At 38.0% G+C, this 23,060-nt stretch overlaps 2 protein-coding genes across 4 annotated transcripts in view; one reads left to right on the plus strand and one right to left on the minus strand.

Moving 5' to 3' along the window:
• The window catches only part of slc49a4 (solute carrier family 49 member 4), a 49,952-nt gene extending 41,245 nt beyond the window's left edge, over window positions 1-8,707 (minus strand). Inside the window, exons 1-2 of the mRNA XM_028592082.1 lie at window positions 8,158-8,707; window positions 3,055-3,148 (exon numbers count right to left, since the gene is read on the minus strand). Coding sequence (XP_028447883.1) covers window positions 3,055-3,148; window positions 8,158-8,452 — 389 coding nt within the window. The 5' untranslated portion in view covers window positions 8,453-8,707. The remainder of the gene's footprint in view (window positions 1-3,054; window positions 3,149-8,157) is intronic.
• Window positions 8,358-22,520, plus strand: hspbap1 (hspb associated protein 1). 3 transcript variants are annotated; one of them, XM_028592081.1, is made up of 8 exons: window positions 8,358-8,814; window positions 10,075-10,282; window positions 11,426-11,610; window positions 13,388-13,524; window positions 15,939-16,110; window positions 19,110-19,193; window positions 19,608-19,718; window positions 21,331-22,520. In XM_028592081.1, the coding sequence occupies exons 2-8, from the start codon at window positions 10,078-10,080 to the stop codon at window positions 21,919-21,921; spliced, it is 1,485 nt and encodes a 494-aa protein (XP_028447882.1). In that variant the 5' UTR covers window positions 8,358-8,814; window positions 10,075-10,077; the 3' UTR covers window positions 21,922-22,520. The 3 variants fall into 3 exon arrangements, with proteins under 3 accessions (XP_028447882.1, XP_028447880.1, XP_028447881.1); XM_028592079.1 differs by lacking the exon at window positions 8,358-8,814 and adding an exon at window positions 8,841-8,924; XM_028592080.1 differs by lacking the exon at window positions 8,358-8,814 and adding an exon at window positions 8,841-8,924 and having other exon boundaries at window positions 10,075-10,273.
• Window positions 22,521-23,060: the final 540 nt, after the last annotated feature.

Here is a 23,060-nt window from a genome sequence, read left to right on the forward strand (position 1 = left end):
GTCCGCATCGCAATGCATCAATGTAATGATGAATTCCAAAACTCCTAACGGAGAGGCAACAAATCCAGGGTGCAAAAATTGACATTTCACAGCAAATTGTAAATACCCTTTTTCAGCATAGACACTCCCACAAGGGAATCATGATTATATCACCTCTTCCTCCTTAAGATACTTTAACATTTTATTTTCCGTACATTAAGCCTGTATCACTGCACCATTGGCTGTTAACTCCACTGATGGCTTTCTAACCACAGCCTCATGAAACACGGAGAGAAAGAAATTAAGAAATAAAATAGATTTATCTGCTCTTAAAAGCCACACTTTTTCGAAAAAAATCCTCAAATCCATGGAGTGAAAGTGATATGCTATTCATTCTGTGGAAATATAATTTCCTCTATGTATTGATATTTTATGAGCCCAAAAGTAATCATTAAGCAGATTACAACACAGAAATATTCAATGCAATTACATTTTTAAAAGGCACATTATAATTGAAATGACCTTCTCTGAGCTCATGAGTAAAGTTGAGAATGAAACACTAAAAATAATGGGATTCTTTTATGCTTTCCACATAAGGCCTGTCAAAGTGCTGTCTGATATGGGAGGAAACCGACGGCAAGGACACACACAAAAAAGAAGCAAAGGATCCACCCAGTATTGAGCCTTCTCTCAGAATCCTGTTCTCTGGCAGCCAAATGCCATAAGTCTGTCCCTCTAACCAGTTACAGGTCTCTACTTTGAAGAAAAATAAACTGGACCTTGGTTAGAATCAATAAAGCTGAATATAGCACCTGTCGCTTATACTTTTAACTATGCTAGTGGCTATGGATGGCAATGTTGGTCTGTCTGTCCTCCACTTTGGTCCAGACTGAAATGTCCACACAACTGTTTGGATTGCCATACAATTTGGTAGATTTGTCGCCATCATGACAGATTATTTTTTAATTTACTTTGATCCCTTAAAAAGGTCCAATATGTAATATATTTACAGCCATGGAAGCAGCAAACAAACGAATGGGATCAACAGAGATAGATTCTACACAAAAAAAAAAAAAAAAAAAAAAAAGCCATGTTTCTAACAGTTGCGTGACCAGAGACGTAACAAACCCCGGGTAAATATTGGAGATGTATTTGAAAGATGGAGACAGCTTAGAGCCCAAAAGGACGCTGAGTTGGCTAATTTCTTCCTGAACAGGTTAGCGTTAGCTTCAGGCTAATTTATCACGGCTACAAGGGGCGGGCATTTTATGTCATTTCAACATTTGTGTACTCACACTGAATTATTTAGCTTGAGTACCCGAGTTGGTTTCTTGCAAAAACAATTGGGACACAGCCAGTAAAGTGATCCTGACTGATCCTGGCTAACGCCGCCATGCTAACCCTGCTAACTGCTAACGTTCTGGAGGACCACGCAAGCGGGCCATGGCTGTTTACAACATGTAGCCTGTTCAGTGGCCGTAACCTACAACAGTGAGTTGTAGAGAGAGAGGGAGGCTGTAAATCAGGAAGAGAGGACAGTGAGTTTGCAGTGTGTTTAGCAAGGTTGTTGTGTTTTAAGCGGTTCCTGCTGTAACTCTAAGCCTAGGAAGTGCGTCTGTCTGTCGGGTGGAGAGGACAGCGTGGTTGTTGTTTTTAGCGGTTCCTACCGTAATTCTAAGCCGAAAATAATTGTCTGTCAGTTGGGTACAGAGCTCCGCGTGAGCACTGGCTTTTAGGACTGTCAATATAGCCAGCACCTAACGTAAGCTACTCCGCTGTGCCATGAAGTAATGTCTGGCTGTGTGAGACAACCGTCTAGCAACATTGTTGTGGATGCTGCGGTTTCAGCCTGGCAACCTCTGTGAACTTCAGAGTCTGGGGATGACTTTGTACTGCAGTAACTATTTTAAACACTAGCTGTCAGTATTATTGCACCTTTAGGCCTAAATGTTTTTGAAAATGTATTACCAAATACCTGTAAAACTCCTCAGCTGCACTTTGTTTAGTGCTAATTAGCAAACATTAGCATGCTAACATGTTAAGATGATAAACATGGCTAATGGTGTACCTATTAGCGCATTGTCATAATGAGCATGTAAACAACTTTTTTCAATATTGATTAATCTGTCAATTATTTTCTGAATTGTCTGTAAAATGTCTTGTTTATAATTTCCCAGAACCCAAAGGGACATATTCAAATGACATGTTTAATCCAGTCCACATTCAAAGATATTCAGTTTATCATATTCGACTTTAAGAAGTTAAAACCAGTTTGAAATACGACTGAAACAATTAATCAATTATAAAATACAGTGTCTGATAAATGTTCATTGAATTGATTAATCCACCAATCTACTAATCATATCTGCTACATCACAAATCATGAGGAACTCATTAGACAAGGAGAGGTCCTAACTTTGGCAAGCAGCTTGTTTGTCAATAAACTGATACATAGCTGGTCCTGGCACTCAGTTTGAAAAGTTTGTCTAATGAATCAAATTATGGAAATTATGAGGAGCATGGGTCACTCTCTGCCTCCTGTCCAAAACCTTTCAAAGATTCATATGAGTTGCCTCATTGAACAATCTGGTACCTTAAAGTGCTCATATTATGCTAATTTTCAGGTTCATAATTGTATTTAGAGGTTGGACCAGAATAGGTTTACATGGTTTAATTTTCAATAAAACACCATATTTTTGTTGTACTGCACACTGCTGCAGCTCCTCTTTTCACCCTGTGTGTTGAGGTCTCTGTTTTAGCTACAGAGTGAGACATCTCACTTCTGTTCCATCTTTGTTGGGAGTCGCACATGCGCAGTACATAGGTAAGGACAACTACCCAGTCAGAAGCAGAGTTTGAGGGCGTGCCACGCTAGCAGCTAGGCGAGCATTAGAACGTGTGTTACAAAGTGACGCACGTTTGTCACGGAAGTAAAGGCTGGACTACAATAGAGCAGTTTGGAGCTTTTTCCATTTGTAAACCTATAAAATGCACAAAAAAGATAAACAACACGATTAAGGAAAAGGGAAAAAGCCAAAAAGCATAATATGAGCACTGTTCACAGAGGAGTCTTACCATTTTCTAAAATGCTGGTCTGTCAGAGGGATGCTCCTTAAAGCTGCTCCTAACAGCATGAAGAACGCAGAGAGGAGGAGGGACGCCCGCAAACCTGAAAGACACATGATACGGTGATGGAAAGGGGAGAAAAGAGTAACATTATGAAAGATAAAAAAGAGAGAGGCTGAGACATCGCCAACACATTTAGCAAAAAATGTTTTACTTAAAAACTTACTTAAACGATTAATTGGCAAACACAATTGTTCCAGATACATTTTTTGTTAATTGATTAATCATTTCAGCACCATTTAAAAAGGCACATATACACAGTACAACAGTTTTACAATAAACCTTTTCATCATGACGGTTATGTTCTGTAACTGTTTTAGAGATGTTGATTCAGCTGTACGACCATTTTTGGAGGATGTACAGTAATTTAAAGTGCTTTATACAGAGAGGTGGCCAAAACGACTGCATTAGTTTTAGCTGAGTGTACCTAATAAACTGGCAACTACGTGCACGTGGTACATACGTATAACACTAACGTGCAAAAACAAAACAGGAGAAATCCCGAAGTTCCTTGTTTAATACGGCCCGTGTGAAAGCAGCAGTACAGACAAGAAGCCTTTCTCTATCAACTTAGTCTCTATTCTCAGTTTCACACACATGATACCCATTTAAGGAAATGCTCCCCACTTCCCTGTTCTTCTGTTTCCATGCACAAGTTGTTTTTAGCCAAATCTTAACAGTTAACACCAGTTAACACAGGGCTGGGGTGGAATAGTACTTTATTGATCCCTGATGGGAAATACAGGTCACAACATGCCAATACGGCCTCACGGTACATGTTAGGAGTTTGTCAGGCTGTATTTTTTTATATTGACGTGAGCATGCAGTCAGTCCTTTGTCTCTTTGTGTTCTGCTGCCTCAAATTTTTACACATATCACTAGTATCAACAAGTACCGTCAGAGACTTATTAAATCCCTCAACAGAATATTAGTTTTCTATCAGCTGTCGCTTTCTTTTTAAATCAAGGCACAGAGCTTTAGTCAGAGCTGAATTAGACAAAGCTTTATTTCATTGTCAGCTTGATTTAGAGACGATGCTATAGTGGAATGATAACGCTATAATCACAGCCTTTAAAAAGAATGCTGCTTCATTTAGGTTTCACAGTTTCAGATGCCTCTGGAGGGTTAGCCAGTTAGAAGAGAGGACTTTTAAATGCCTTGAATATTTCTCTTTGAAATTCCTGGGGCAGTAGAGGCCTAAAACAGTCAAGAAGGTGCCCTTGAATGAGGCACATAACAAGCTGGTCCCATACACAAGACTTTAGTTTTGTGTGGCATGTAGTAACCATGCAAGTTTAAATTGTTGAAAAAGACCTAACCAATATTTAAACAATTAGTCAATTAATCAGGTTGTAGACAACCATTTTGGTAATCACTCATGTGTTTAAGTAAATTCATCAAGCAATGATATAAAACTTTCTCTTGTCATGTGTGAGAACTTGCTACTTTTGTTTTCTGTTTCATATTATTGTAAATTGCATATCTTTGAATATTGGTGGTCACACCAAACAATTAGTCAACGTCACCTCAGACTCTAACTTGTGATGGATATTCTTCACTAAATTTGTTGGTTTATAAACAAAATTATTATTTGAAAAAACAAAATATTAATGAAAATAATTTTTAATTTTAGCTCTAAACCTACCACGGGAAAATGTGATCTTTTAAACTTAATATCCAAAGAGCAACTCATTTTCAAATTGAGTCTCTGAAGCATTCCAGAACTCTTTGTTTTCATTGTGTTGAGTGAAAACTGACCCTAATCAGTTACTCCAGTGGCATTGCTGTTGCATCATGTCATAATAGTGTTGCTGCAGTGATATTACTGTACTTTCTGAAATGCATGTGTACGGTGGCTGACAGGGGCAAGCACACTTAATGAAACACACGCAAATAGATAAAACACAAGCAAATTAAGAAAACATCTTCATAAATTTGACAACACATGCGCAGCATTTAGCAAACATGCTGCAAATACACACAACCAAATACACAAACGCGCTGCAAATATAGAAACGATGCAAAAAGAAAAGCACTAACAGTAGTAGTAGCTGCTGCAAGCATTACAATCTCACACTATTGTAATTGTTTTTTTAAACTGCATATAAATGCACTATTTACAGTAATTAGGCAGATGAGCTCTCTCTGGCAAATTCTGCAACATCAGCATATGTATGTCATACCCTAAGCTAATGTTATGTAGGGTTACTATGCCTGACTGCATCACATATGACTTGATCTTAAGACTCTAACCTCTCATGGATGGCAACTGCTGTGTTGTTGATCAGCAACAGTGTCTACCTTTGGGTAGGGGAAACTCCCAGTGGGAGGCCAAGCATTTTCCACACTAACAAGTTGGAGTAGAGCCAGTGAGTGTACATAGACAACAGTGTAAGCCTGTTGCAACCTCTGGATGTCATAGAGGGTGTTTAAACAAGGTCACACCATGGCTCAACACAATTTGTGAGTGCTGAATGAGCTTCCCTAACTCAATATGTGACTCTGAGGCAGAGTAAGCTGCAAACTGGGTATAAAGCGGAGCTTTGCTCGACTTTTACTTTATAGTCTTGACAGTAAGAAGTTTCTGCCACTCACTGAGAGCAGATATTTTTGACAACCTTTGTTTAAATTAGGCAAACAAAACACCTAGCAACCTCCAATTGCTGATGAATCAGGATCACAAGATGTGTTGTGCAATTTCTTGGCAAGATTTATCTTGTGGTCTTTAATTCATCAGCAGCCTGTTGACTGTAACGTTGCTACTGCGTTGTTACTGTTTATTCCACCTGACAGTCCAGCCCAGGCATGAACTACTACGCGACAGTCAGGTGATACAGAGGAACTGGTTAGGTAAAGTGTGTTCTGACTCAGTAGCTCAAGTCAAGAGCTTTTCTGCAGGCAAAGGCACTTTACAAAATGTTCTGTGGTTTTTAGACTGTTGTGAATTTAAACTCTTTTGAGAGAGAGAGAAGTCTTAAAAGCCCTTGAAGAGTTGCTTATCCTGCATCAGCACTTTTAACTCTCACATGGGTCCAACTATGATGCTGTACAGTGGGCATGGACAACCCTTTGGCACAGCCTGGCATTTAAAAAGTTATAGTGGTATTAATCCATCCATTAACTGCCAACATTTTCAAGGATCATGTCAATTAATACAAATCCAGAATTTGCAAAAGAAGAAAGATATTGATTTAAAAAAACGTTATTTAATTCTGAAAATCAATTTATTGTTTGCGTAACTTATCAAAAATACCAAACGTTTGCTGTGTCTGCTTTTTACTTTTCTGTTTCATAGCTTTAGAATTGAATATCTTTTGAGTTTTAGGAAATTGTGTTGGGAAATGATCATATCCCTGCAGTTTTTAGATTACATAAACGTATTGGCCAATACAGTTGGGGAAATATTGGAGAATTGTATCAGCATCAAAAAAACACATTCATAAACATATATACATATACACACACACACACACATATATATATAAATATACACACACACACACACACACACACACACACACACACACACACATACATATATATATATATATATATATATATATACATACATACATATATATACACATATATATATACACACACATATATATATATATATATATATATATATATATATATATATATATATATATATATATATATATATATATACATATACATATACACATATATATATATATATATACATATATATATATATATATATATATATATATACTAAAAAGTGACGCTATCTAAATACTATGGCGTCAACATTTTCATTCAACAGCCAGTGGTGGATTAAGTATTCAGATCCATTACTATATATATATATATATATATATATATATATACATATATATATACATATATATATATATATATATATATATATATATATATATATATATATATATATATATATATATATATATATATATATATATATATATATATATATATATATATATAAGTAAAAGTACTAATACCCCAACGTAAAAATGTCCTGCATTGAACATGTTACTTTAAAAGGTAAAGTATGTAAGTGTTATCAGGAAAATGTACTAAAAGTATTGAAAGCAAAAGAACTTAATGCAGAAAATGTCCCCTGTGACTGTTATACTATTATATAATTAGATTCGTATTACTCATTCATTAATAAACTAGGCTAGGACTGCAAATAATGATTATTTTTACCAAGGATTAATTTGCTAATTATTGTCCTGGTTAATAAAGTGACTCTGTAAATAGTGAGCAATTACGCAAAGCAACATCTTCAAATAAAAATTATAAAAAAATATTTAAATTTGACAAAAAAATAATTCAAATGAAAAGCAGCAAATCCTCAAATTTGGGAAGTTGGAACCATGAAAATATTTTGCATAAAAAATGACAAACAATTATCAAAATAATTGCCAATCATTTCTCTGTCAATGGACGAATTGTTTAAATGACTAGCCTAATTGGGTTTTTTTTGTTGTAAAACAAAACATTATATTTGATAAGCTCTTTGAATGTCTTGTATGCAAAAATCTTAATTTGTAAAGTAACTAGAAAGTACAGCTGTCATAAGAAATGTATAAAGTAAAAAGTACAATATTTCCCTGGCAGAAAGTGTCATAAAGAGAAACTAAAGAGTTACAAGTGCCTCAAATGTGTACTTATGTACAGTAAGAGTACATTTTACCACTGTTAACAGCTAAAATGTGTGGGCCATAGCCCGTTATAGCAGCCACCGTTTTTTTTTTTTTTTTTTAAATTACGTGACAGGAACCAAATATGTTGCTGTGATTAACGTTAAATACCTGCTATTTCTACTAAAAAAGGATTCCGACATATAACAGAATAGTAAGGTTACACCGGATATCGCCACTAGGTATATGAAGATAAGACCGATCGAGACACCTTTGAGCCATCAAATCAAATCATAGTGTTTCGAGGACTTAACTAAGGTTGATGATAACATCTCATTAGATTAGTAGGGGTGAGATAAACGAGGAAATCAACATAATGTTATGATAGGACACAGTGTACCAAATTAAAACAGCTCACCTTTTTTATCCATTAACCACATAAACAACAGCCAGGGGACGAAACCCACCGGGCCCCACAGCACCAGAACTGCGATGTCAGACTTGGTGAAGCCGTACGCGTGAACGGCCGAGTTCTGGATGGGACCCCAGAAGTTCCACACCATCCCTTGCATGAGTCCTAGCAGGGAAAACAGGGTCAGAACCAGCCATCTTCTCCCGTACACTCTGCTGTTTACTGGCGGACTGTTTGTCTCCGCATGTGAAGGGACGAGCAGCGGCTCCCTTTCGGCCTCTGTGCTCGAACCGGCACCCATAGTAGCTATCGGTTTGTCAGTTCTGTTCAAATTCCGGGTTTAAGGACTGTATAACAACGGGAAATGGACGTCTCGCGGGGGTTCTGTCGACCAAAAACAAATCCAGCCGATAGCTTCTGTTGCTGTCACTTAACTTTACTGCGCATGCCCAAACGGAAATAGTTTGGGTAGTGACACTGTGGTTGTCGGACTGCCATTTTGGCTTGTCTGGTGCATAAGCTTGAGTGGGGCGGTCGCAATGACAACGGAGCCGAAATGAAGCAGATTCACAGTGGGGTGTTGCAGATCTATAAAGAACCCGTACACTGTCATGTGAGGTTTGTTTACTTCCGCCCCAACCTAAACTGCACGTGTAGTGAAAGGTGAGTTATCTTCTTTCCTGGAATATTTGCTTTTTTGATAGTGGAGTCGAAGCCTCTCTCTCTCAACGCTCATAAACAACAACAAAAAAATGCAGTCTTCAGTGCTGAAGGTCTGATATTTTGAGAAGTTCATTTTGTCATATCTGTTGTCTGATAAGTTACGTCGTCAGTGGTTATAGGGTTAGGTTAACCAAGTTGCTCGTTTTTTTCTGTCACGTAAAGCTAACGTTAGTTAACGTTAGTTATCTGGAGCATTGACGTTACATACATATGTGCTTTACGGTGAGGATTCGGAACTAGTTCGATCAGGTAGTTGCCTAAATTATTATCACAACTGACTACCAAAAGTATAAATGTAAAAGTAAGGTACGTCATTCTGTTTAGAGGACAACCCTACCAACATAAGAGTTCTGGATGTAAAGTAGATTCAAGCATTGATACCTCAGGGTTAAACGTTATTATGTCAGTCGATACTTATTATATAATTTAAACACATTATCAAACATTTTAATAAGACTCCCTTACATTTTGACCAAGATGTATCCTAAAGAATAAGACATTTTACTGTTGGGGAAAAATTAACTTCATCGTCAGATAAATTATGTAGTGGCAGTCATAAATGAAAATGTAGACCTGCTTTTAAACCCTAAATGTATGACTGTATTGCTTTAAAATGACCTAATCTAGGTTTGGATTAAGGAGGTTAATTATGTTCTATGAGACACAGTTTGGTGTGGAAAAACAAAAACTTTACTGGCCTGCACAGAGCCCTGACATCAGCCCCATCCACTTTTATGCTGAACTGGAACGCAACACATCAGGGGCCAAATTCCCTAATGCCAGTGGATGGGATCAAATCTCAAGGGCTCTTCAGAAGAGTGGATGCGTTCATAGCTGCATATGCTCATGGTTTGGGTTTAAGTGTAACTTTAAAAACTGACCTTCAGTGACAAACATTAACTTTAGGTACCTCATTCTGTCAGGTTGCAGGTTTATGCTATAGGTGTGCAAACATTCTTGAAAACAAGAACGCTTCAGTTTCCTCTCTCCCCAAGTAAAATGACAGAGCACTTAGAAAAAATGGTAAAAGGACACACAAAAACACAACAGAAGATAAGAAGGGTATGGTATAATAGGCTAGTAGGTACTGGTATAATGTCTGTGGATGACTGGTAATGTAACACCACAACTTGAAGACCACTAATATAATAATAATATAAATAAGCTAATGTGTATATACATTCTCTGTGTGTACTACAGGCCATGGCTGCCCCTGACTCCATTAAACCCTTCAGCCCAGAAGAGACCCAGAGGATTCTGCATCATCTGCAGCAGCCTGTGGTCTTCATTAACATGACCGGTGGCTGGCCTGCTCTCCACTGGACTGCAGAGCACCTGTCTGGCTGCCTTGGTGACAAACTCATCCAATTCAGACTTGGGAGAAAACAGGAGACAAACTGTAAGAACAGTAGGTTAATCCAGACAGATTTGTGTTGAAATAAAGTGTATAATTAATCACCTGGATTGAACATAGAGCAGACTAAAAACAGATTTATGTGACCCAAAGAGATCCAATTCAATCTACCGTCCAGGCACTCATAGCAGGCTCAGATTGTTTTAAAATGACTGAAAGTATGATAAAGATATAATATAATAACAAAGCTATGAAATTAGAACAATATTAAAATAAGAACAATCATACAGCACCAAAGATTTTGATAAATTAGCCTAAGACTCATAGCATGGAAACTGTAAATGCACTTTGAAAAGTAACTTTTGATGCATTATTACATGAAATGTTTCCCCAAACTAACATGATTGACGAGTCAGTGGTGTTTCCATTCCACTCTAAGACATTAATCCAAAATGGTCTTGCCAAATCACTTTCCTATTCGCAATGCAAACAAATTTCATATACCTTCAAAACATCCTGCATAATTGATCATTTATCAATTTCAATGGGGTAATTTGATCAGCTTTTCTGCTTTTGTTTTCCTGACCACAGCAATGCAAAGAGCCTCATATGACAGTTCTGCTTTTACACAATTTTCAGTAAGCACATAATAATTGCCTGCAGTCTTGTGTAGTTCGTCCTCTGACATGTGATCATTTGCAGATTAGACTGTGGTTAGCAGGACCTGATGAAGTATTGGAGACTGCTTAATGATCTAATTTAAAATGTCACATCAACAAGGGAGAGAAAAAACACTGATGGTTTTTGTCTTTGTGCATCTGGTGTATTTTGGCATCCATGTGGCTCTAAAACAGCTACAGTAGTGACTCCTCCAGTGATGAATAACGGAGAGCATGTCCTCTGATAACAGCTAGTTAATTAGATTTCTCAATCATCTTTTTCAGCTGACAGGAGGGCATTGCTCATGAGGGCTTATAAATGCCATCGCTCATCCATAGGCACACTTTGTTTACTAAAACAAACGCAAGAGTAAATTGCTACAATATATTTTTTCTCATAAAAGTAGGTAAAATAAAATGTCATGCCTCTGTGATGATGCATAGTGCAGGGATTTTGGTTTATGAATTGCATTTCTTTTAGCATAGAACTGTGGAATTGTTTTTATCACAATTTTGTACTTTTTTTTTGCTCTCATAGCACCTCTGTTTGAAACCCAGTGTTCCTATGTGGAGGCCAGACTGGAGCACTTTCTCAGCTGGACCCGGGACCAGCCTGGGGCAGATGTAGGGCCTTTCTGTGATTACCCCAACTCAGAGTATTGGGCTTATGCCGACTACAAATACATCGCCCTATTGTTTCAACATCAGCCTTCCATGTTTGAGGTAATCCACCTCCTGTGCGTACATACATGTTAAGATATCAGGTTAGTTTCATGTTGTTGCCAAAAAATCTAAATTAAATCCAACAGACATTTTTTAATAATGGGAGATCTATATTTACAGGCTTAGCATTAGTTAATTACCACTTCAGATGTGTGAATCACATTACAATTAGAAGGCTTTTTTGAAAAGCACACAACTTTTTTTATAAGTAGTATAATTATAGAAAAATTTTAACCGTTTTGCATGAAGTGTTAATTAACATCAGACCGATTCAGATCAAGCCAAGCTTTTTTTTTTTTCTAACCTACAAGTCATTGTATTGTGTTTTAAGTAATTCTGTCAGGATCCGTATCAGCTACAAGATGAAAGAAAAGTTTGAAAAGGTTTGACAACTTAAGTCAACTGGCTGTATAAACAGGTTAAAGTAGTATAGTTTTGATAATGTATACAGGCTCTTGAATATTGGAGATACAATGCATACAAAAGTATGTGGACACCTGAACATTACACTCAGATGTGCTTCGATGTTGTAATGCGGTCTGGCTCACAGTCGGCATTTCAGTTCATCCCAAAGGTGTTGGATAGGGTTGAGGTCAGGGTTCTTTTTTTATGCATCTGGGTTTGTGCACCGGAGCATTATGTCAAACCAGGAAATAGCCCGAAGACCTTGATTTAATCTATTAAGCTTCAAGTGCATATTTTGCATATATCAATGACCACCCAGGTTCAGATATGTTGCCTTCCATGGGTCTGTATCACATACTGGAGCTGGTCATGTATGACTTGGATTTAAACATGATCTATGTTTAAATCCAAGTCATATACAGTTTCAGCAGACAAAGTCAAGCAAAGTTATGAATATCAAATTTTCTTTAAGATAGAAAAAAACACATTTAGAGTTAAAAAGAAAATCACATTCAATTACATTTTTAATGTAGTTGCAACAGCTTCAGTTTATCAACAAATTAAATATCAAATGGAAAAAAAATACAAATCGAAGGAACCAAAATATTTCTTTATAGTCTCTTTTTTTTTTTTTTAAATGCTCATTTATATTCTTACCTTTTTCCCTTGTTTTGACATTTTCAATTAAAATGTTAAGCTTTTGCAGCCATAACAGCTTTATTTTAGCTGCTATTCTTGTCCCGCCGAAGGTAAAGACATAAAAGTCCCATCCTTTCTCAAGCCACTGCCACACATTCATTTCATTTTTATCTGGGTGATTTATTTTTATTAGGCATCCAACTGCAATTATTACCAGCTGACGTTCATGCCTTTGAGACAGGCAGACATATGCTTTTTACAGAATAAATGGTACTGGGAGAAAGACTGCCTGAAGGCCAGATTGACCATTCTGTCATTAACAGCTGCCTGCATACATGTTAATGACTTCATTATTCAAGACGCCGTCGTGATGCTACGCCTTTGTGCTCTGACAGGACATGAATGACAGACCAGTTTTCCTTGAAAGATGACATTTACCGTAGCTTGCTTTCTCTACACAGAGACCTCCATTGGTCAGCTATAATAGGCCCTGTCAAATTAGCTGATGAGGTATAGGTACATGGGTAAGTTTAAAGCAGAGTTAGGCAGTTGTGAAAATGTGAGTTTTGTCTCTATGGACAAGACTTTTAATTTGTGTGTGTGTGTGTGTGTGTGTGTGTGTGTGTGTGTGTGTGTGTGTGTGTGTGTGTGTGTGTGTGTGTGTGTGTGTGTGTGTGTGTGTGTGTGTGTGTGTGTGTGTGTGTGTGTGTGTGTGTGTGTGTGTGTGTTGCAGGATGTGAAGTGGTCAGAGTTTGGTTTTGAGGGGCGTAATGGGAGAGAGAGCACCTTATGGATCGGCACAGCTGGCGCCAACACGCCGTGTCACCTTGACTCTTATGGCTGTAACCTGGTACTGCAGGTACAAGGACGGTAAGAAGGATCATTGCACGTGTTTTCCGCTTTATATTCTCCAAAGTAACCACATTATAAATCAGTAATCCGATTTCTGAAACCTCTTACAAACAAGAAAGGTTTCTTGTTTATATTTTCATTATTAGGTTAAAGGAAACACAAGTAGATTCTTGTGACCGTGTACACAGGACAAGAAAAGAAAGTGAAAAGAAAATATGTATCACTACATGTTGCTGTGTGCTTTTATTGTAAGGTAAAACATTCTTAAAGAACTTTTTAGGTTCTTGTGTTAATACTTTTTTTTCCGATTTCAATTTGATGTCAAGATTACATGCATACCTTGGAGCTTGCTGAACATCAGCCCAATGGTTGTCTCATTTCAATCCATTCAGTAATGGATCCGTCTGAGATTTAACTTTCAATATGCACCCATTCTGATTTTGTTATCTACAACGCTTTAAATAAAGCATCACTTATTTCCGAGCCTCATAGATTTGTTAGTACTTGAGAACTTCAGGTCACAACAAAGGATTTAATTAAATGGCGCACGAATCAAAACTAAGGTTTTAATATTAGTCTAAGTGGCCTTGGAACTTGTAATATGGTAAAATAGTCAATGCAGTTAGGAACGTTTTGGTCAGACCCAGCCCAAATACTGCTTCAGAAATACAGGAGAATCCAAGAGACACTAAATGTCTGCATGTAAATTAGAGTTTTACAGATAACTGCAGAGCATTTAAACCTGTTACCTGGTTTCCTGCCATGACTTAATTTCTCACAGTAATCTAAGTTTTAGTTTGTGTCTGAAGATTATGTTTACTATTAAAGGTCCCATGACATGGTGCTCTATGGATGCTTTTATATAGACCTTAGTGGTCCCCTAATACTCTTTCCTGAAACTCAGCCTTGGTGCAGAATTACAGCCACTAGAGCCAGTCCCACAATGAGCTTTTCCTTAGGATGTTCCATTTCTGTCTCTGTAGCTATTGAGGAGGGCATTCTCTGTGCGGGCAAAGCAGAGAAAGGGGAGGTAACCTTGCTCCTTATGACCTCATAAGGAGAAGATTCCAGATCGGCCCATCTGAGCTTTCATTTTCTCAAAGGCAGAGCAGGATACCCAGGGCTCGGTTTACACCTATCACCATTTCTAGCCACTGGGGGACCATAGGCAGGATAGGGGAACGTATGTTAATTTTTAAAAAACCTTATAAAGTGAAATTTTCATGCCATGGGACCTTTTTAAAAAAATAAAAGAAGAAGTGTACATTGATTTTCAATTTTGGCAGCAGAAAAAATATATAAAAAGAGAGAGACCCACTGAGAGGTGTAAAATAAAAAGTGACATTGCCCTGTCATACCTGTGGTAATGGGTTTGTGCATTTAATAGCGAGGAGTTGTAACTGAGCATGAAGAAGGTTCAGGATTCCATGCAACCGTAGCTGTATTTCATCACAGCTGTGCTGGTGGAGGATTTCTGCCTGTTAACCACGGAGTTCTTCTGCAACAGTAAAGGTGCAGGCTTCTGTAACTGCTCCAACAGAGTGTAATCTGTCCTCTGCCCTCTGAAAAAGAGAGTTAATTTGTTGCAGAGCTCACCAGAGCGGGAGGGAAATGGAGACCGAGGGTGAGACACTATATGGGGCATTGTGAGTCAAGACACAAAAGGGAAAAGGTATTTTTGTATCTCACTCTGCTGCCTCTACTCCCAGAGAGCAACGGCGTATCTCACTCGATGTAATTGGGTCTCAGACTCTTTTATTTTGTATTGATCTCAAACAGAATGAAATTCAGCTCAAGCTGTTCTTGGACCCTGCTGCTGATCCCTGAAAATACAACCGTGTGGATTGATATGATGGTATTTGTGACAGTGGTGGGTATTCCCAAATGATTCAGGGAATGCCATTTTTGTAATGTAATTAATTTCACTTTCAAGGGAGAACACTGGATTGTTTTACATTGATGGATTGGCAATTGGCCCTGTCAGTGATTATGATTTCCCAGAAAAAGAAGAAGAAAAAACAAAATTGAATTTTTTTATTCCTCTGATGGAAAATACTGTTTAGATTTGTAAAACATCCTACCAAGAACAAAAATGTTTTGTGTTGATTGTCCACTTTACCACCAGGGGACCAGTGAGCAGAGAATATTATAAACCACCAGTATACGATGACTTCAAGTAATTTGAATTATAAGATCATTTTCCCTCCTCTTTTCATGATTCCCACGTGTTGCGTTGTATTTTGGGTGAATGTAAGTCAATTCTGAGTCCATCACCATTGATAAATGTTTGAATAATATCTAGTATTTACTATGCTCCGTATAAGTGGAATAAAAGTTGTGTTTACAGTTGAACTGAATTCATTTCTAACAACAATCTTTTCCTGTTCTTTTAGTCTGAACTTGTATGTAACTGGGATGTTTCCTGTGCGTAGGAAGCGCTGGCACCTCTTTCCTCCAGAGGACACCGTTAACCTCTACCCAACCAGGATCCCCTATGAGGAGTCCAGTGTCTTCAGCCAGGTGGATGTTCTGCGGCCAGACCTGACCAGGTTCCCTGCATTTCATGGAGCCAGGGCCCACATCGTCACTCTGCAGCCAGGACAGGTCAGGATTCTTGACACAATATTTTACAATACAAAAATCGAATGCCTCAGAGATCACATTATTGGCTATTAAAACTGTGAACTGTCAGAGGTGTCAACTGCTGTCCAAAAATGTACACATGCTGATTTTGTATGGAAAAAAAATTACCAAGTCCTTGGCCAGAAATATAAAATCAGTTTGATGTTAAATTTATGATGTTAAATTTAATTTCATGACCAAATAAGTTTGGATACTCTAACCAGATTCACATATTTACTCTTTATCTAAATGACTACATTGTTTATACATTGATTAAGTTCTCATATAGGCATTATCTTGTTCTTCAATTTAGCTCTCAGTAGATAATAATCTGCTTGTAAAGGGAATAATTTGTCATTGAACATTTTTTTTACTAAAATCTATAAGAAGACTAGAGCTGAAATAATTACTTGATTAGTCGTTTAGTCGAATGACAAAAAAAAATAGCAACTATTTTGACAATTGATGAATGTTTAGCTCATTTTTGAAACAACAATGTCAAACATTGTTGTTCCAGCTTCTCAATTGTGAGGGTTTCCTGCTTTTCTTTGTCTTGCGTAAAAGTAGACTAAACGATTAATTTAGTTCATTAAAAATGAAATCTGTAAATTAATCGTTAATGAAAATGAACTTTAGTTGCAACCCTAAATAACACTTTTATGAAATTCTAAGAAATGGTCACATTTGAAAACAAGAATAACAAAATAATAATCTCCAACAGTCATCATATGTTCTAAGTCAAACTGTACTGAACTGTATCATGTATAATACCAAATAGTGAGCTGACTGTACAGTATTGTTAGACCCCTTAGGCAAAAAGAGAATTCTACCAAACATTGAACTAAGACGCATTAAACATCTCCTTTTTCAAATCAGTAGTGTTTTTCAGACATAGGAAAACAACCATAAGTGATTTGCTGATGCTTGATGTTATGCAACACTGTAGCACTACATTTATATGATGAACGGTTTGTGACACAGAAGCAATAACCATAAAATACAGCTGTATTGGTCCTTAAGCCCCAAACATGTAAAAGCAGACTCCACAGTGAGATTTATTTGTTGTGGTGTCCTTCATAAAAAGTGTGAGGCAAGGCAACGGACGTGACTTGTGTCCCAATTAAAACGTGGCCTTCTCAGTTATAGTGCATCACTTTCGACAGCCTGGAGCTTTATATGGCAAGAAGTGTAAGGTAAAGCTGCTTTAAAGTCAGCTACGTCATCAAAAGTAACAGGAGCGTTTAGTAGATCAACTGACAGAGCAGTCAAGTTCACGTCATTTGCTCTGCTTTAGAAGCAGGTGAGTTCAGAGTAAAAGTTATGATTAAAGTGTTGTGCAATTAGAAGATGGCTGCCATGGTGCCCTATTTAGAAATGCCTTTAGCTACATTTTAAGTAGTTTTCAACTCTGAGTAACTGCAAAACTCTTTGATGCATTTGTCCCACTTTGCCTAGTTTCAGATTCTAGCTGCATTTGTTTTTTTCTTCAAGAGTCAAAATGGTGACAAAGCAATTAGCCATCTGTCTCTTTTCACTATCTGCCTGTGCCTGAGCTCCTGTAGCGCACCCTGCTATCAGCAACACCAAAGCCAGCTGCCAAGTTACTCTGACGACTGGTGAAGCAGTGTGCAGTTCAGGGTCACGGCTGATGCTTCAGCAAGTCCTTTCTGATTTTTCTACCTAATGGAAAATTATGTATTTTTTTCTTTTTCCCTGTATCACCAGATATTGTCTAACAACAGTTCCACTAAAGAGATATTTTGATGATTTAAATCAGCTGTGTCATGGCAGTGTGTCACGGAGGCCCACCAAAATCAGCTGCTCCGCTCCTCCGTGCACTGGCGCCACATAGGGAAGCCAAACATCAGTCATCTTAACACACTGCCCACACAAAGATGGCACAGAGCTGAATTAGAATCGGCAAAGATTCACCAAGGTAGTTTCGTCCAAGCACAAGGAAGAAAGGTCAATTTCCAAGCTTTCAACAGCATCTTCATTTAGTAAAAGAAACTGGTTCAGGTGTTGTCACATTAATCTGGTCCTTTTGTCACACAATAACAAGTGTTTCCACAACAGTCTCCAAATCAAATCAATCAATTGAACTCTTCCAGTCAATGCTATGGGCGTGGCGGGTTTTGGCCTTGAGTTTACACACAGTGGAAAGCTAAAAGTGGACTCTTGTGCTCTGATTATTTTCACCCTACACTTGGAAACACTTCAGCTGTTGACACAGAATGTATAGTTTTGGTATCAGCAATCTCCTCAAAGATGGTTCCCCCTCTGCAAATCAAATCAAAGGACAGATCACTCCTCTTGTCAGACTGCAGCCTATGAATGAATCAGCATTGCTGAGGAGGCAGGGAATCAATAAGGCTCGCCCATTTAATAGAGTCACTGTATGAATGGATGAACTACAGTCTGTTGGGAAAAAGGTGTATGCTGCCATCTAGAGGATGACCAGGACAGCCATGTATTCCATCAACATGTATCACAATGGCTTAACCCTTGTTGTCTTCCATTCGACCATTTACTTGTCGTCCTGAAAATCAACACTTTTTTTTTCTGATGTTTTCATCTCTTTTATCAACACTTTTGTCTCTTTTTTCAATGTTTTTTTTACGTTTCACGCTTCTTTTCACTACCATGTATAAACACCACTAATACCAACTTATAACCAGTTTAACATTTACTAAATTTTTTGGAACTCAACATTTATAGGAAATTATACCTAATTCTTGAGTTAAAAAAGCACAAATTATGAATTATTTAGACTCATTAAATGAAGGATAATTACATAAGGGTATATGTCAACGTTTAGTCTGGTTTTGAAACATGCAATTATTTTTTTTTATAAAACACCCAAAAGTCAATGAAAGTAGAGATCCTATCTTTTGTTGTACTTGCAAAGTACAACAAGGGTTAGAGACAAAAAAAGGGAGAGTGGGTGATCAATTTAATGACTTTTTATCTTCTCTGCTCAGGTGCTTTATGTCCCCAGACACTGGTGGCACTATGTGGAGTCATTGGATCCCATCACTGTCAGCGTCAACTCCTGGATCGAGTTGGTGAGCAACCCAATCATGTCTCTGCCTCGTACTGAACTATTGAGCTTAAAACCTGAAATAATGAAAAGATGTTCCATGATTTGAAGACAAAATTTGAGACACATCCTCTTTGCACCAAAGAGTGCTCCTGCTCAGGTTGATCCTAGCAGCGTTTAGATGAAGGCTCCCTTTCAGCTAAGAGTATTGAATTAATCTGACAGTAAAAGATTCCCTGTCATTGTGATAAGTGTGAGTGCACAACGAGGAGTGTGCGCTGCATGAAAAGCTCCTCTGTGCCATAAAAAGTTCCTCTCCAGTTTTTCCCTGCGAGGTCACAGACACGACACACTGTGCCTGCAGACTGTGCCACTATTGTTCAGTGTAATCATCGTGATGTGCAGTACTCATTCTTGCTTTGCTTGGATTTCGGTTCAGGAGGTGGATGACGTGGCAAGAGTTGGTGAAGCTGTGACAAAGGCTGTCGTCTTTGCCCTTAAAAGTGCACCAAGTGATGACAACAAGGACAACTGGCTTAATCCCACTGAGGTAGCAAATTCATACTGTGATATTAATTACTCCCTCAAATCAATAGCTACCTGATTATTGCCACTGGCGTGTATTGGTGCAGCCATGCACAAAAAAAAATCAAAAACACATTGTAGTATTTTTGAAACATTTACAGGTTCTTGTTTCTGTTTAACTTTAAAAAATATCTGAAATTGTTCTATTTATCACTTATTTCTCACACACTATACAAGGGATTCTATCTAGAGGACTTTAATGTGTGTCAGATGGTAAAATCAGAAAACAAATTTGGTCACTGCTTATGTCAATCCTTCCATCCAGTAGTGGCCTAAATTAGGCCTGAATATGAATTCAAAATGATCATTTAGTTCACGTGTCAAACTCAAGGCCCGAGGGCTAAACCCGGCCCCTTGCAGATTTTGATCTGGCCCGCGTTTCAATATAGGTTCACAATAAATAAAGGCACTTTTTTTATGTTTTTAATGTTTTTGCCCCTTTTTCCGACGTTTTTGGACAATATTGGTGTTTTTTTCTATGATGGCTAAGCAACTTTTTTTTCCGACTTTTTGGGGGTTTTATGTGGCCCAAACTCTAAGTGAGAAAGCTATATGAGACACGCAATAATACAGTCAAAATATTTAACTTTTTCTCTTCAATAAAAGCATGTCAATAAACTGTACACGTCTGGTCCTTAATGTGATTCTCATTTTCCAGTCTGGCCCTTAGCGAAATTGAGTTTGACAATCTGATTTAGTTGAAACGTATCTTGATGTTATGTTTTCTTAATAATTTTCCTAATTATCCAAATAAAATATATATGTTTGACCAAATTTTGATTAAAACGTAAGTAAGTTGTTGAAGTTTTTGTTTTATGTGAAAATGTTTATCGGATATAATTCTTTACATTAAAACACTGAAAGCATTTAACATAGATTTGTATATTAACCATTATTTTTGCATATAATTGCCTTATCCATATTTACCTCAATATCCTTATTAACACACTGATATTACATCTAAGCTCATGAATAGCCTTATTTAATTTGTTGAGTTTGAAAAGGCCCATCTCTGGTGATGATGGCACCTCTATTTTCTGGTCGGGTACAAGAAGTTACAGTATAAATGACTTTTCAGCTTGAACCTCCACAAACTTGATGAGATTCTGGTCTGCCCATGATAGATGACTAACCACTGCACCTCCCACACCTTCTTCTTTCTCTGTGTATCAGTTGGCAAAGCCAGGCTGCTTGAACCACTCAGACAGTATTACGTACACCGCCTACAGGAGGTCATTTAGTGTTTAGCCGCTGTATAGAAACAGATGTTCAGGAGAGACTAAAGCTCCTGGGATTCTTCCTGTAACTACAAAGAGAAGAGAGAACCTGAAATTAAAACCCTCTTACTTTCTCAGTGTTTTAGAAGCCTTGCACAGTAAACCTCACCGTTATCATGTTGTTGAGTCAGCAGCTTCTTTGGACTTCCTCTCCACGACTATGGAAATGTAATAAATGTATTGTTTGGATATAAAAGTAGCCTACCACACACTGGTGACCAGGTGGCAATCTAGCTGGCAGCTGGCAGCTGGTGTTTGGGGAACTCTCTGTAACAGCTTGTTTGTGTTATGTTTCTGCAGGAAGGAGTAGCATCCCATAATGAGAGCATGCAGTATGTGAACCTGGCAGTGAGAGCTTGTGAAAAACAGAGGGGCCTCTGCCACAGCAAACTGACCCAGGACCCGAGAGACACCAGTCCAGTCAAGCGGGACTCCAGAGGACAAATCAGGGAAAATTGCAATTTGGTCAGGGATTCTGTGCCCTTCAGCGTTCCCTTTGGACCACATCTCATCCCTGTACGCTGTCAGCGCGAGTACTCGCCGGAAACCACAAAAGATCCGGAGGTCAAATCTTCCAGGAACTGCGATGACAAATCTCTGGAGGACTGCACTGTCAGCTCAGATGCAGCACAGAGAACCAAGCTTGCATCTGCTGTCGGACTCTACCGGGGAAAACATGAATGTAGCGATGGTTTAACTCAATGTAGACCACGTGACCATGCAGATGGGACGTCAGAAAACTCTTCAGGGGATTATGAAGAATCAGTTCACACAAAAATTACCACTAATGACCTGTTAGACTGCCTGGTGCATCCTGATATCATCTCCCGTGTCACTGAGCTTTTACTGGAACGGCACACAAGAAGTCACAGGACCACTACACCATCCTAGCTTTAATATTCACAAGCCATAAACAACATACTGTATGTTAAGGCTAGTTTGCAGTAATAAATAAATGTGGAAAAAACAGATTTTTGGCTGCAGAAATCCATCCTCCAAGCTACCGGTAATTCTGATGTCTGTGAAGAAGTGAAAGAGGAAAGGAAGGATTTTCTCGGTCCTCTCATCTGTCAAGGTCCCCCTGAGATTAACCCTGGATGTGAGAAGTCACAACCAAAACTAATCGTAATTTTGAGTCAATTTGAGTGGCGCAATCGAGCGGCTCTAACATTTCCATTTCTTTTCCCCCTGCACATACTAATCATGTTTGCGTCTTCCAGAGTCAGAAAAATGGCTGCCTAAATCAATTTAGTATGCTAATAATCCACATAATTCAAGATAATAATTCTGACATGCGAACATTTGTTTTGTGCATAATGTTTCCCTGTCATTTCCTAATGAAAATTGTCATCGAACAACCACAGAAGGCTGATCGTAATGGTTTGGTGATTGATGAGAGCGATGAATGAAATGGGTCTGCCGCCACAGGTCACACATCTGAGAGAAAGGAAGGTTGCACGTGTACGAGAATAAACCTAATCTTTGCTAAAGTTGATGTCCTGCGCTATGTTTTCCACTGACATGACTTGCATTTTAGAATTATTAGAATTGAGAAAACATAACAATGCACATTTCAATCATCTTAATAACCGCATCAAATATCTATTTACAGACCTTTTATAGAGAGCAGCATAATTTACACTTTGCCTGAGTAAAAACAAATTCCATCAAGTGTGTTGTGACTTTAAAGGACCATACTGTTGGTTTTGCATGTTTTAGAACATAAACCACAACTCCCATTTACAATATTGCGGACCATTTCTTGAAGTTACATTTTTTTTCCCACCTGCTAGCCAGTAACTCTGTTCAATTTGCAGACCTTAAAAGACAATCGCTCACAGTGAACTTTCTTGTCTGTATCAAAAGTATTGTTTTATTAGGGGACAGAGCTACGGATTTCATTGATGTGATGTGTTCAAAGATACTGCTGTCACATCTGACATTTGGCAACGATGAGCTTTGTTTTCAGAAAATCAAAACCCAGAAGACAGACGATAAGAAAGCAAATGTGAATTTTGTTTGTTTCCTGC

The sequence above is a fragment of the Perca flavescens genome, chromosome 11, assembly GCF_004354835.1.
Source record: "Perca flavescens isolate YP-PL-M2 chromosome 11, PFLA_1.0, whole genome shotgun sequence".
Classification (NCBI taxonomy): Eukaryota; Metazoa; Chordata; class Actinopteri; order Perciformes; family Percidae; genus Perca; species Perca flavescens.